At 33.3% G+C, this 14,278-nt stretch overlaps 1 protein-coding gene across 1 annotated transcript; it reads right to left on the bottom strand.

Moving 5' to 3' along the window:
• Positions 1-589: 589 nt before the first annotated feature.
• On the bottom strand, positions 590-9,537 carry LOC109795857 (ATPase 10, plasma membrane-type). Its single transcript, XM_083066660.1, has 22 exons — positions 9,377-9,537; positions 9,149-9,221; positions 8,523-8,642; positions 7,578-7,676; positions 7,322-7,459; positions 6,895-7,033; positions 6,582-6,757; positions 6,045-6,251; positions 5,601-5,720; positions 4,762-4,881; positions 4,530-4,652; positions 4,233-4,337; positions 3,950-4,094; positions 3,496-3,657; positions 2,752-2,990; positions 2,470-2,502; positions 2,303-2,384; positions 2,020-2,180; positions 1,744-1,917; positions 1,448-1,630; positions 1,173-1,342; positions 590-1,094 (listed from the first exon to the last, which is right to left on the bottom strand). The coding sequence occupies exons 2-22, from the start codon at positions 9,212-9,214 to the stop codon at positions 998-1,000; spliced, it is 2,859 nt and encodes a 952-aa protein (XP_082922786.1). The 5' UTR covers positions 9,215-9,221; positions 9,377-9,537; the 3' UTR covers positions 590-997.
• Between the last annotated feature and the right edge of the window lie 4,741 nt (positions 9,538-14,278).

Genomic DNA, 14,278 nt, shown 5'->3' with positions numbered 1-14,278 from the left:
TTGTTAAGTTGGTCTTGTAAAACAAACAAACAAACAAAAAAAAAAATTAGTCTTCGACTTCGAGTATCATGGCAGATATCTTTCGGTGGAAAAAAAAAAACCAACATTCAATGAAGAGAAACGAATGGGTCAAAATTATTGGTTATCTAGCATAAACATAACCATTCACATGCTGCACGATCTCCAATTCACATGCCCCTTACCCTTTTTGCATATATGACAAAACCATTCACTGCACACTGGTAAGAAGCTTTGCATGTTGATGTTACAATAATTTACAACACAACTTTTAATTCAGTGGAGCTAAAACCACTGTGGTTGATCTTGGAAAGGAAAGTTCCATTCAGATGTCTTCTATCTGACGAAGTCCTAGATGTTCTCTCATATATTATGCTTGTCTTGTTTACTACAGTATTGCTTAAGAATGATTGTGATTCTTTTCATTTGCAAGGATTTTTTGTTTGTTCCCGAATCCTGGGGAAGAACCTATCACCAGGTTAAAATTTGAAATAAATGTACTCGTTGGGACATTTTGTTTAAAGCAATCAGTTAGATGAAGAATTGAAGATGCATATTCGGACCAACAAAATAAAAATGTAATAGCGATAATTATTAGGAAATATTTCCATGGTCAACAATCAACATTTAAACTACAATTAAAATACAACAAGTTTTGATCATAGTTGTGGCACGTAACATGTTCTTTCAAGTGACATTCAATTTTTAAGTACAAATTTCCCAAAGGAAAAATATTGCACGCTCTCAAACGTGCTTTATTAGCCCATAACCCAAGACTCTCGAGTCCCAACAAGAAGAATTTCTGATTCTAAATCTCAAGTGGTAATCCTGTTTATCAAAATGTGCAAAGAAAGAGGCAAAGCACGAGAATGGTACAGAAACTAATTCAACTGCTCTGTGTGGTGAAATCTCTTACTATTGGCATCATACAAAAATGGACATAATGACTAATTACTTCAATCTTCCATATACAGTTGCATTAGACTGTATGAGCCGCTTGGATGACATTCCGGTCCAAATTTTTGAGTCTCACTACAGACTCAACATGTCCTCTGAGAGTGTGTAACTCCCCCAGCCTGCAAAGTTTCATGCATTTTGAAAATTGAAATTTCATACGACAATACCTCTTTAACAGTTGAAGTGTTAACAAGTACCTGGCTATTTCAGCACGTCGTCTGGCCTGTTCAGCTATCATAGAAGATCGCCTTCCATTAACCTCCGAGGTTGCTGTCATGAGATTGAGTCCTTGCAGAGTCCTCTGAGAGAGAACCCACTTTGCAGCCCTATCTTCCTTTCCATAGTCTTTCTTAGATGTAAAAGCAGTCTGTTCATTGAACACACACGTCACACATCACACATCACACATCACACAAGTAATGTAATGTAAGTTTATACAAGTATTGTAATTGTGACTTGTGTGTGCACTAACCTTTCTCTCAAATATGAGTTTCCATGCATCTCCAGTCAAGGCATAGCGCACTGTGAACTTAATGATGTCCAAAGGTACATAGAAGACTAAACTGTATAACCATATCACACCAGCCCATCGCCATCCAATTCCGCTAATTTTAGCAAAACTGATTGATGCATACACAGCAATTAAGGTTGCCACCTAACCATAAAAACCAACACATTATTCAACAACAACAATTTATTATTGATTTCATTTTCCTAATCAGCTTTATGCATTCAGAATAATAAAGCTCCTTGCGGGTGTCACATTACCAGTTGAGCTATTACAAAGGCACACATCAGTAGAACTCCAGGTCTCTCTAGAAATGACCAACCACGGCTACGAGTAACAAAAATTAAAGCCTGGCTAATTATGCTGACTTGCAGATATACAGCAGATGAAACTTTCTCGCTGTCACTAGATAAGGAAGTTACATGGAAGTGGGTCTGCAGCATGATAACAACACTACTTTCAGCTTATTGAGTGAAATTGAATTTTCATTTGAGGGCTAAAAACAAAAGCAATTGGAGAAACAAAGACGTTTGTACCTCAAAGAAAGTGGTCTCAACTATTGCCCAGTAGAACAGAACAGTAACCAAAGCAAGATAAGTGCCAATGACGATTCCTGTTGCAAATATCTCAGGCAGCTTCCAACTGTCAGGTGTGGGAGATGGCTTGACTCTGTCTTTAGATATGGTCATGATGGTACCTAATTAAAAACAATTAATGAGTATTTAGTATAAATCTTACATACCGCTATATCTCTTTTTTGGTGGTCTAATTGGTTCGTGTCCATAGTCCTTGGGATGGAAAAATTATCTCATGTATTACCATCATTTAGTATTGCAATGATCAGGACCATGAAGGGAGGAAAATCATACTCCCAAATCAATGCTAGGAGAGTGAAGCCAAGCTGCAAAAGTGTTTGGTTTGACAAGTTAGATGCAAGTCCCAAGAGACTTCAATGTTTAAATGACTTTGGTAGGAACTTCTCTTACCACTATCCTTATGGTGATGGAGACTGCATATATCTGCATTAAAGAAAGCAATCAAATAAATATTAAGTATCATGAAAGACATTATTTGAGTTATTACTGGCTAATACATCTATGATGACTGGTGGTTTGAACAATCTAGATTTATCTGACGCTGTTTTCAGTCTGAAACATTTACTATGTTCTAGGAGTCTTGGTCTCACATTGAGGCTATATAATGTCTATAGGTGGAAAAGGCGAAGTTTTCTATGATAATACAGAGAAGAGGAAGATTGCTGACTCAACTGTATAATTTTTCATTCTCTGGAATATAGCTCTGCTAGTTAACACAGCACTAATAATCACACTCAAGCCAGGTTCAGTTAAGACCAGATCAGCAGCACTTCTTGCAGCATCTGTAGCATCGGAAACAGCTATTCCGATATCTGCTTTTTTCAGTGCCGGGGCATCATTTACTCCATCCCCAGTCATTCCGACAACATGCTCCTTTTCTTGTAAAATTTTCACTATTTCATACTTGTGTTCTGGAAGTATGCATTGATAAATAATCGTTAAACATATTAGGTGAAATAGCAGCATCTACAAAAATGATAGGTAACCACATATAGGAGAAATTCATCCAAATTTTTTGAATAGGACAACATTACATAACTTGTATAAAGCACTTCAGACTAGGAATTATTTTCATGCTTAAATCACTCATTTGGATGAAAAAAATGAAATAGAACAATAGATGGATTAATTTGCATAACTTGTAAGATTATAAAATTATCCATGGAAGGTGTTATAAAAGTGATCAATTGTGTAAGATTTTGCACCAAGTGAACATCATGTCATGTTTACCATTTATTAATTTATAACAATATTGCATCAGTCTCTTTATTTGTTGGCTTGGCTGAGATAGTGAGATACCTCAAAGCATATTTTTCTATTTGTAATTATTTCAGAAAGGAAATGAAAGGAAAGAAGAGAATGAAATATATGATATGAGAGAAACAACTAATTCTCTTAAATATCAAATCTATATACCAGGATATACTCCAGCAAAGCCATCTGCCATTTCAACGAGCTCGTCTACAGGGAGAGGTTCATTCTCATCTTTGTCTCGACCCAACAAAGATGAAGAAGGGTACATGTTTGTTCCCATACCAAGTCTTCGGCCTGTCTCCTTTGCAATTGCTAATTGATCACCTGCATTGACATGTAAACTCGCTCATCTGACTTCAACATTTCAAATGTGCATATACACAAAACTTGATGACATATTCAATCACTTTTATTGGAAGATATTTAAATTTGACCATTGGGAAAAACATTTTGCGTGGAGTAAGATATGCTACTTTGGGTGTGTTACAGAAAAAAAATATAATGAAATAAAAGAAATAAAACATTTTAAGCATTATCAGGAACAAACTACCACCAAATTAAACTATAGTCTTTTGTTCTATTCCATTATATGATATAATTGGAATTGGCCGTTTACCTGTAATCATCTTAACACAGACTCCAAGGTTAAGCGCTCTTCGGATGGTCTCGGCGCTATCATGTCTTGGCGGGTCAAACAAAGGCAACAAACCACAAAATGTCCAAGGACCTCCAGGGCCATCCTTGGATTTTTCAGGAACTTCCTGAAACAGTTGTAACTTAACTAACTAAGGAAAAATAATAATTGACATTCTAAAATAGTTCAACTCATGATCATGCCTTCTAGTTTTGAAAATTTCTATCTGTAAAGGGAAAGACAGAAGGATAATGGGCTGCTATACCTGATAAGCAACTGCAAGAGATCGCAATCCCCTTTCAGCAAATTTGTCTATTATAGTGTGCACTTTCTTGGCAATCTGGTCTTTCTCTTGACACAAATCTAGAATCTGGGATTCAGCATACAATGTAAACAACAGTGTGAAGTTCTTATATAAATTTGTCTATTATAGTGTGCACTCTCTTTTGGACGAGGGTTCAATTCATAGAGAAAAACTTTGGATTAGATTTGAAGTAAAACTAAGACTCATTAGGCAATTAGAAAATGCTATATAGTTGACATCTTTCATGAATTTTGATACCTGTTCTGGAGCTCCTTTACTAGCCCTATGAAAATTTCCATCAGAATCAATATATGTTATAGCTGTACGTTTATCTACAGGATTGAATGGTAAAAAATGAACTTCAGTGATGTTTGCACGTGCCTGTAGAGAAAAAGGAAGAATTATTTCTCTTTTTTTAGTACGCTGTTGCTTCCATATCATAATGAACATTTGAAGAACTTCATTATCAAAGTAACATGGGTATCTTTACCTCTTTTGGATCAGCTAGCATATTAACTATGGCGGTGTCAATGGCATCCTGGTTTTCCAGTCTAGCTGCTCTGGCTGCTAGTAGAATAACCGTATCCTTGTCCATATTTCTGTTAAAGACCTGTTCAACATGTGTGGTGAAACTCTAAGTAAGGACAATACCTGCTGACAGTCCTCTGTGAACAATCCATAATAGGAAAGTTTGTTCATGACAAACAGTAAGTACTAAAAATTCTCAACTGTTCATAATTCTTTGCATCTCAATTTTTCTAGTCTACATGAAAAGATAGCGCTCTTTTAATTTCTAATTGGGGCTGGGGGAAGAATGTCTATTCTCCTGAATTTGTCAACGTGTGGCTCAAATAATATGTTCAATTGAAGCAGTGCCTAATGGTAAGTAAGAGATTTTTCTCTGGTAACTACCAAAAAAAAATGTGAAATATATTAGAGCTCAAGTGTGAAGTGAGTCCCACATCAGTTAAAGTTGGACATGTTGAACCACCTATCTAATATTTAAGGTTTTGTGTTATGTTGTGGTGTTGAACTCTCCAACAAAATGAAGGGAAAATTAGAGTAGCAATTAAAATGTGTTAGATCATGAAGCTTAAAAAATTGAAATGCCTCTAGACATATTTTTTATCCATTATAATGATTACGCAAAAGATCGATCTTAAGACTCTGTGCATACTATTTCAAGTTTTCAACTCTCACTACTAAACGGACCCTAGTGATTCACATTTAGACATTAAATCCCCGTAATCATACAAAAAATACACTTTTATGTATTAAAAATTAACAATATAGATAATATAGTTTTATATGTGGCTTTTAAGTACCTACCTCAATAAGGTTTCGATCGACAGTCAGGCGATTCAGTGTAAGAGTTCCAGTTTTGTCACTGCATAGGACATCCATGCCCGCCATTTCTTCAATTGCTGTCATTCTTTTTGTGATAGCTCCCTTAGGAATTAAGTAAAAATGCAGAAAATGCATAGTCAGCAGCAGCACAAAGATTACAACGCTGTAAACTTTAAAGGGTAACACTATAGTGCCCCTACGTGATAACTATTCAAGTGATGTGATATATAAAGTACGCGGGGGGTATCGTTACCCCTGAGTGATTGATACTTTTGGATTTGCCAAACTTAAAAGTTTAAATTACGGTTAACAATGATGCAGACTAAAGCTTAATTCCTTTGAATCCAGGTTCCAACATTAAGTATAAGGAGAGGAAATTTGATCCTTGTTCTATTGTATTGTATGCTAATGGCTAAAAAGTTGAACCTGCTGAGAAAGACGATGAGAGCCAATTGCAAGTGTTACAGATAATACTGTTGGCATAGCGATAGGTATTCCACCAATTAGAAGAACAAGAAGGTTGTTGATTCCATCCCTGTATGATCGATGCTCCACTGGGAACATTATAATTATTTCAAAAACCATTCCTATAGCTATAGAGCAAATGCAGAAGTTACCAATTGCAGTAAGGACCTGGAAAAAAAAAAAAAAGTAAGCAACATTATATCACGGTATGAAATTTGGGGGATTGATAAAAAAAAACTTGCAAAGTTATTCTGCATTGAAATGAGTTTCTATATAAAACAAATGCTTTAATCTTCCTTTCAATGTGAGGACGAAGTGTACATTTCTTCACTCGTTTGTGCTAGTTTTATCCCAAGTAAAGCACCGTGGCAATTCTTAAAAACACTGAACTCTTTATGTAATCATTCAAATTTCTAGCTTTTTGTAAACATCATGGCTTGGTTATCTTTCTTATTAATGCAACCATGTCAATAGATGTTGAATGTTTTCCTATGTTACCTTCTGAAAATGTCCAACAACTTCGGTATTGTCAACCAGGTATGCTGCCTTTCCAAAAAAGGAGTGAACTCCAGTTGCTATTACCACAGCTTCAATCTCTCCATGTTTACATGTTGAACCTGAAAAGACTTCGTCACCAGTTCTCTTTGTGACAGGTAAAGATTCTCCAGTGAGGGCTGACTGCATACAACAAAATCATGGCAACGCATGAACTCCATCTTAGCAGTTTGTCATGAGAAAATATATAGTAAAACCACTTAAGCAAAAACAATGATAGCAGTGTTAACATATTTCTTTATTTCAGAACAAAGACTTGCCTGGTCAATTTTTAGAGGGTCCCCTTCTAGCAAGCGAGCATCAGCTGGAATTATATCTCCCAACTTTATGCTAATTATATCTCCAGGAACTAAAATAGCTGCATCTTGCTCTTGCCACTGCCCATCTCTGAGAACCTGAACAAACATGAGAGAACTTCACTCATTTATGGTATGTAAGTAAGGAATCTTAATTCATAAAGAATATAGTTCATATATCTCCCAATAACTCTCAAGCTTTCAAATGTTTCGAACTAGGGAAAATTTTGTTTTACAATTCAAGAAAAGAGGCGAAACAAAAAGCCCAAAACACATGGTATTTTAGCATAACAAGCGTTAGGCAATATTGTAATATAGTTCACTCTGTGAAGCATAGGTGACGAATTCCTAAGATGGATGATGGATGTCATCAACAAAGAAACATACCCTTGTTTTAGGAGCTAAACGAGCCATTAGTGCTGCTGCAGCATTACCTGCATTATTTTCTTCTATGAAACTAATAGTTGAGTTTATTACGAGTAGGCATATGATCCCTATAAAGTCTTGCCAATCAGGACCTTCCCCCTGAAAATTTCTCTCAAAATAAGGAATCAAGAAATACAAACTAAAAAGTAAACGTTGAATGGAAACACAGAAGAGCATATAACATATTTGAATAACGATGATTGTGTTCTCCACTCACTCCTCCATTAGCAAGGATAATAGCCATCAATGCTGCTGCTTCCATAACCCATGACAGAGGATTCCACATAAAACTTAGAAATTTCAATATTTTATTCTCCTGCATCAACATTTTAGGACGGAGTTATGGTTAGAATTTCTTTAGTTAGATGCAACGTGTTAACCATGGACAAGAGCCTCACAACAAAATCCTATGCCTCTTTGCCCTTCATAATAACTAACCATATTGCAATCCAGAACAGATGAAAAGACTTATAAACAAATTTCAATGGAGAACTGAAACAGCATCCTAATAACTGATTGTGTAAATCATATGTTATTTGAGATGTGCAGGGAGGCAGTATCTACATAAATGTGACAGGAGTGGATTAGTGTCAAAACATAAGTCATTTCCTTCATGATATTCAGCATTTTAGACATTTTGGTAAGTGAAAGTTCTCAAAATACTGAAAATGGGCTCAAGACATTACGATCAAAATGAACCACAAAATACTGTTATTTTTGTTCTTGGTTCAGAAGTACTACATAGATAAATCACTACTGTTCTTGTATAACCATAAATATCCCAACTCCAGCTTCCCTAACTCTTCTACTTTTAATTGATTGACTTGGAATTTGTTAGGTAAACAACTTACTTTAGTGTTTTTTCAATAAGTTCTTTTATCACATAAGAGTTTCTGTTACAAATTTTTAGTTAAAAAAAACTAATTGAAATAAACTAAGAAGAGCTTATTTTGACGAGTTTTACCAAGAAGAGTGGTGAGATAAGATATAAAGAGCTTATAGTTCGTAAGCCCAAATGAGCTCCAAAGTGGTTATATTGTAACTCAGTGAACAAGGTACTTTAACATCTTACTGAATGGCCAAATCTATCTTGGTTCACGTATTCTATAATCTATATGATGAACTAATGAAAATTAGATATTTATAAGAAATGTGTTATTACTTTCTTTTCTTCAAGCTTGTTTGGGCCAAATATCTCTATTCGGGCTTCAGCATCATCAGATGAAAGTCCTCTTCGCGATGTTCTCAACTGTTCAAATACTTCTTCTAATGGTATACGCTCCTGAACAAAATAACAGTGTTATTTACAATACATATTGAAGTTCATCTTAAAATAACAAGGGTTCATTTTATTTGAAAAAAAAATCTATCTTTACTTTAATTATAAAATGCAGTTTTTTAATTTCAATTATTTGTATGGGAAATAAAAAAATAAAAAAAAGCTAACAAGTAGATGATTTTCATTTATTTATGGTTAAATTTTTAAGTAGGTCCTGAATTATTCGAAATTTATAAATAGGTCCTGAACTATTTTTTTTTAATTGGTGTCTAAACTAAAAATAAAATAGATCCCTAAAGGAACTTTCAGAAAATGACACTTTGTGGAGGTTTTAAAATACAAAAGACTCAATTTAATTTAATTTTTTTTAAAAAGAATACATGAACATGAACAAGAACTCAATTATTATTATTATTTTTATTGATTTTAAGACTTAATTAAAAATTCTCAAATAGTTAGCAACTTAATCTTCACTTATTTATATTGAGCCGAGTCTTTGGAGGACTTACCAAATCAATGCCATCTCGGTTGAAATTCTCAGGATCAAGCAAAGGTTTATCCAGTTCCTCAGCCATGCTATTGCTACATCAGTTAACAAGGTGTAATTGCAACAAGTTGTCTAAATCACAATTATATATCACTGAGAAACATATACACCATTAAACTATATATGTGAAAATGGCATGATATAGTAACCTCACACATTAGAACTAGCTAGCATGAAATTAGATACTTACTTGGAGGAAAAGTGAAAGACGAGGTGCTTCACCTCTTTCCAACAAGTAGCTAGGTAGTGAGAAGGTGAGTGGAAGTAAGATTGAGGTACATTTAATTAATAATATAATATAAAGTAACAATGCTATGTTAGTTCCATTCCATGCTGACTGTTTGTTGCCATGTCTCAGAAGAGTGGTTGATTTAATTACAACATCCATGCATGCCTAAATATTTGGGTAATAGGTGGTGCCACCTTCCAACAAACAATCACCGTTGCCTTCAACCACCTTTCATAACTTCCCTCTTCAACCTAACCTTCTACTATCGCTAAACCTTGGTGCCATCTACATAAATTCATTCAATTCTGACCAAATTCATAACCCCTCTTCTCTGTACTTCAAATTACATTCTTTTTGCGGATAAAAAAATAAAAGTTTAGTTATGACTATTTGTGACTTGTGAGTATTTAAAAACGTGGCATAAAAGATTAAAAAGGACTGATCTTTCATATTCTCATTTTGTCCAACAATTTTTATTATCATTATAACTTAAAATTTGTACCATTTATAATGAAGAATTTATTTTAAATTATCAATAATTTCTTTAAAATATTAAAATTTAATTTAAAAATAAAAATAAAATGATATCTAAAAATGTTGATATAGCTATTTGTAGATATCCATAAAATGGAATGGGAGGGTAGGAATACCTTCCATTCATGATTCATCGGATTACGATTTGCAAATTGCGGCGAGAATTTTTGCATCCCTAATTAAAACATACATATCAAAGGTGTACACGTGTTATGTATTTATTGATACCGAATCGTCCACGTCACACTCATCTTTTTTCCGTTTTTCTTTCCCTAAATGTCCATTTGCAGCAAACCTAGTTTCTTTGAACAATATGCACCAAGTTTGAGATTTTTTTTAAAATTAAAAATGTCAATAAATTCCTAAAATATTAAATAAATTTCTAAATTTAATTATTCATTATTATTTTAGTCTTTAAATATACTTATTAAAAAAATTTAAATCTCACATTGATTAAAAATAAAATAATTAAAATATATATAAATAAACTTACACAATTTCTTTTTTAATTTTGAACTAATACAATCATTATTTTATAATTTCATAAACTTATTGATATTATTTTTACCGGAGTATTTTCACTACCATATATAAAAATGTTCACTTGCATTTTTTTTCTTCTGAAGTTAATCATTGATTGATGGCATGGCACCGTAACGTACACATACCTTCCAAAAATATATGTTTTGTCTATGTTAGGATAATTGTCATTGGAAAAAATTGTAGAAATAACACAACGTCTTAAATTGTTTGCTCATTGTGTTTGCCCATGGTATGATATCTTTGAATAAAAAATGTTGAGTATGGAATGACTGTGTGGGATAATTTTTCATACACAGTATAGTAGTATTTTTGTGAGTTAAAAGATAAAATAAAATGAAAGTTTAAGAGTATAGAGTGATGGGAGATAGACATATTGTTGTGTTTGAAGCATTGATCCCACAAAGAGCTTCCTCAAACTTGTTATTCTTCATTTGCCTTGCCTCATCATCTCTTATCTGATCTCACTATCTCTTTATCTTTCCATTCAGATAATGCATATCACATTAGAGCATCTGCAATGAAAGTTGCTTATAAGCAATCTCCTGTGCCACATCACTGCTATATCAGTTCTGGCCTACTTTATGAGTTGCTTAAATTTTAGCAAAGTTACTTGTTGAAGTAACTTTGCTAAAATTTAAGCAACTCATAAAATGGGTCAGAACTGATGTAGCAGTGATGTGACACATGAGGTTGCTTATTGCAGATGCTCTTAAGCATTAGCCATCATCGCACCCCAAACATTTCCTTTAACCACTCAAATATTTACGTGCTTTGTCCTTTGCTCTTGTACCATCCGAACCCACCACCACAACATATTCTTCTTACCATACCTTCCATATCTTTAATTTTATTTTCACTTACCTAACTATTCATCCACCCTCCTTTCATTTCCACTTCTAAATTTTGTCAATAAGGTAGTGTTTATTTCTGCTGATTTACTGTTCACGATGAACGAAAGACGAAGAAAATGGATGTTTGTTTCTGCTGATTTGCGAGGAAAGAAAGGCGAAAAAAAGCGGGAGAAGCTCCGTTGCCGTCCTCGCGCTTTTGCGAAGAAAAGATATGAAAGCCACGTAAGATTTGAGAAAACCCGATAATACCCCTGTCTCATGCATGCAGAGACTGTGCCATTGTAGGTAAGCTTCATTTTTTTATGCCTAAGGGAGGGTAGGAATGAAGCATAATCGATTATGCATGGCACAATCGATTATGGGCTAGCATAATCGATTATGGGCTGGCATAATCGATTATGCCTCATGTAGGAATGAAGCATAATCGATTATTCGCTTTCAGACAAAATTAGAACGGTCCGTTCCAAAACTAAATTTTATGAGCAATATGCGAACTCAGAACGAGCCGTTCCACTTTGGGAACGGGCTGTTCTACACATGGCCCTTGTGAGTTAATTTATAATCCAGAACGGGCCGTTCTGGCCTGAGAACGGGCCATTCTAGATATAAAATAATGTTAACAAATATAATTATCACAATATATTTTGTTATTATTATTTATTATTATAATTATTATTATTATCATTATTATTAACATTATTATTTATGATAATTAGTATCATTATTTATTTTGATTCTTATTATTTTTCTAATATTTATTATTATTTATTATTATTTATTTTTTTAATAAATTATACCTATTAATATAATTTTATTGTAATTATTATTATTTACAATAAATAATATTATACTCATTTTTAATCTAAGAGTAAAAATGTAAATTACATATTCATCTATTAAATTTTTAATTTTTATTTATCATTAAATTTAAAGCAAATATTTAAATTAAATTATTTTTAAATTAAGATTTTATATTTATTTTTTTAGTTAAAATTTTTATATTTATCTTTTAATTATAATAATTATAAACTTTTTTTTAACTCTTACAAAATTATCAATTAAAAATTCATTTTTATCTATCATATCAATCAATTCACTCACAAACTTTCACAAACTTTCTCTACACTTTCCACTCACTTTCCCTTAATCCAAACAACCTCACTTTCCACTCACTTTCCCTTCAAATCCCTCCTTTTTCACTCCCCCTTTTCCATCCTCAAATCCAAACAAAGCCTAAGAGTGCTTTTTTAAAATAAAATAAATACACGCCCCTTAATTTCAGCGCAATTATGAATAATTATCGCAAAACTTTAAAATTATCAATTAAAATATTAAATTACGTAAATTTTCAATAACCAATTATTTATTTAAATGCTAAGATGTGACTATGTTGATAAATTAAATTCTATTTGGTATATTTTACTTTGCAAATGATGTCTTAGAGGATAAAGGTTATAAAATATATATATATATAAAAATATGAGTTTTCATCCCAAAACTTAAAATTTATCCGAGATGGATTAACAAAAGTAGTCAATGATTAAAGTTAGATTCTATCCTCTTCATGGATGTAGTTTGAAATTTTTTGACACTACTAAAATTTTGCTTCAGCTTTTTTTTTTTTTAATGTTTAAAGACGGGTTGAATAGTTATGATTAGATAAAATTACTTGTAATTTATTATGTGAGTAAACTTTCATAGTTGGTTTCAACATGTTGTTAGGACTCCAACTAAATTCATGCTACTTGAAATTTCATATGTTATGAATTCATATATAGATTTTTTCTTTTGAATTATTATTTTTCAAATTTGAATTGCTACTTTTTTTTTTTTGTGAGATAAATGAAGTTTTTACAAGTTTTGCGATCTTGAATTAAGCCGCTATTCTCTTTTTCAAAATATTCCACAACAAAAAAATTTAAAATTAAAATTTTTATAAGAATTCAAAATAATAAAAAGAAATAAAAATAAAATTTAATTTAACCTAAATTAAAAGCATATTTAATCTTATAAAGTTGTTGAATATAGACTATAAAGAAAAGAAAGACATAAGAATGAGGTTTGAATAAAAAAAATTAACACTTTTTCAAAATAATTAAGGAATGTCCTAAAATCTTAAAAGTGTAAATAGAGAGTTTAAGAGAAAAGAACACAATATTTTTATATTAGTTTATCTTAATCATAAAAAATTATGTTCAATTCTTGATCGACTTGATCAAGTTTCATTATCTTTTATAAGGATACAAATATTTTTTCGTAAGTCACTTTTGACTTAACTTAAATGTTCTTTGACTTATTTTTTCAAATTATTACCTGAATATTATTTGGATACCAAACCTGTTGTGAATAAGGGGGTTACCACACATATACCCTCTGTAGGGCCCGATTGTCCACCTTTTGCACCACCATAGTATGATATTGTCCGCTTTGGGCCCAAGCCCGCACGGTTTTGTTTTTGGGCTCCTTCCCAAAAGGCCTCATACTATGTGGAATGGTGGACACTTATAAACTAGCCAATGTTCCTTCATTTTACCGATGTGGGACTTGGGATGAATCCCAACAAACCTCCCCTCAGACCAAGGACCACATGTCTCGTGATCTCCTCCCCTCAAGCGATAATCCGTCACCATCTTGTACCGCCGTTAACTCTACGGGACACGCCGCCTGAACACCACAATATCAGGAAGACTTTCGACACAAGGCACCAAGTTCGAATCTCCATCGCGAGGCACAACACTGAGGGTCTTCCCGCATCAAACCCAGACGAACCGTTGGCTCTGATACCACTTGTAGGGCCCGCTAGTCCACCCGTTCCTCCACCATAGTATGATATTGTCCGCTTTGGGCCCAAGCCCGCACGGTTTTGTTTTTGGGCTCCTTCCCAAAAGGCCTCGACTTCGATCGCTTCTTCTTTCCTTTCGCCTGGATCACCGGA

The sequence above is a fragment of the Cajanus cajan genome, chromosome 11 (assembly GCF_000230855.2).
Source record: "Cajanus cajan strain Asha chromosome 11, NIPB_CcT2T_4, whole genome shotgun sequence".
Lineage (NCBI taxonomy): Eukaryota > Viridiplantae > Streptophyta > Magnoliopsida > Fabales > Fabaceae > Cajanus > Cajanus cajan.
The sequence above is the reverse complement of the archived record's forward strand: the minus strand, read 5'-3'. Positions and strand labels throughout refer to the sequence as shown.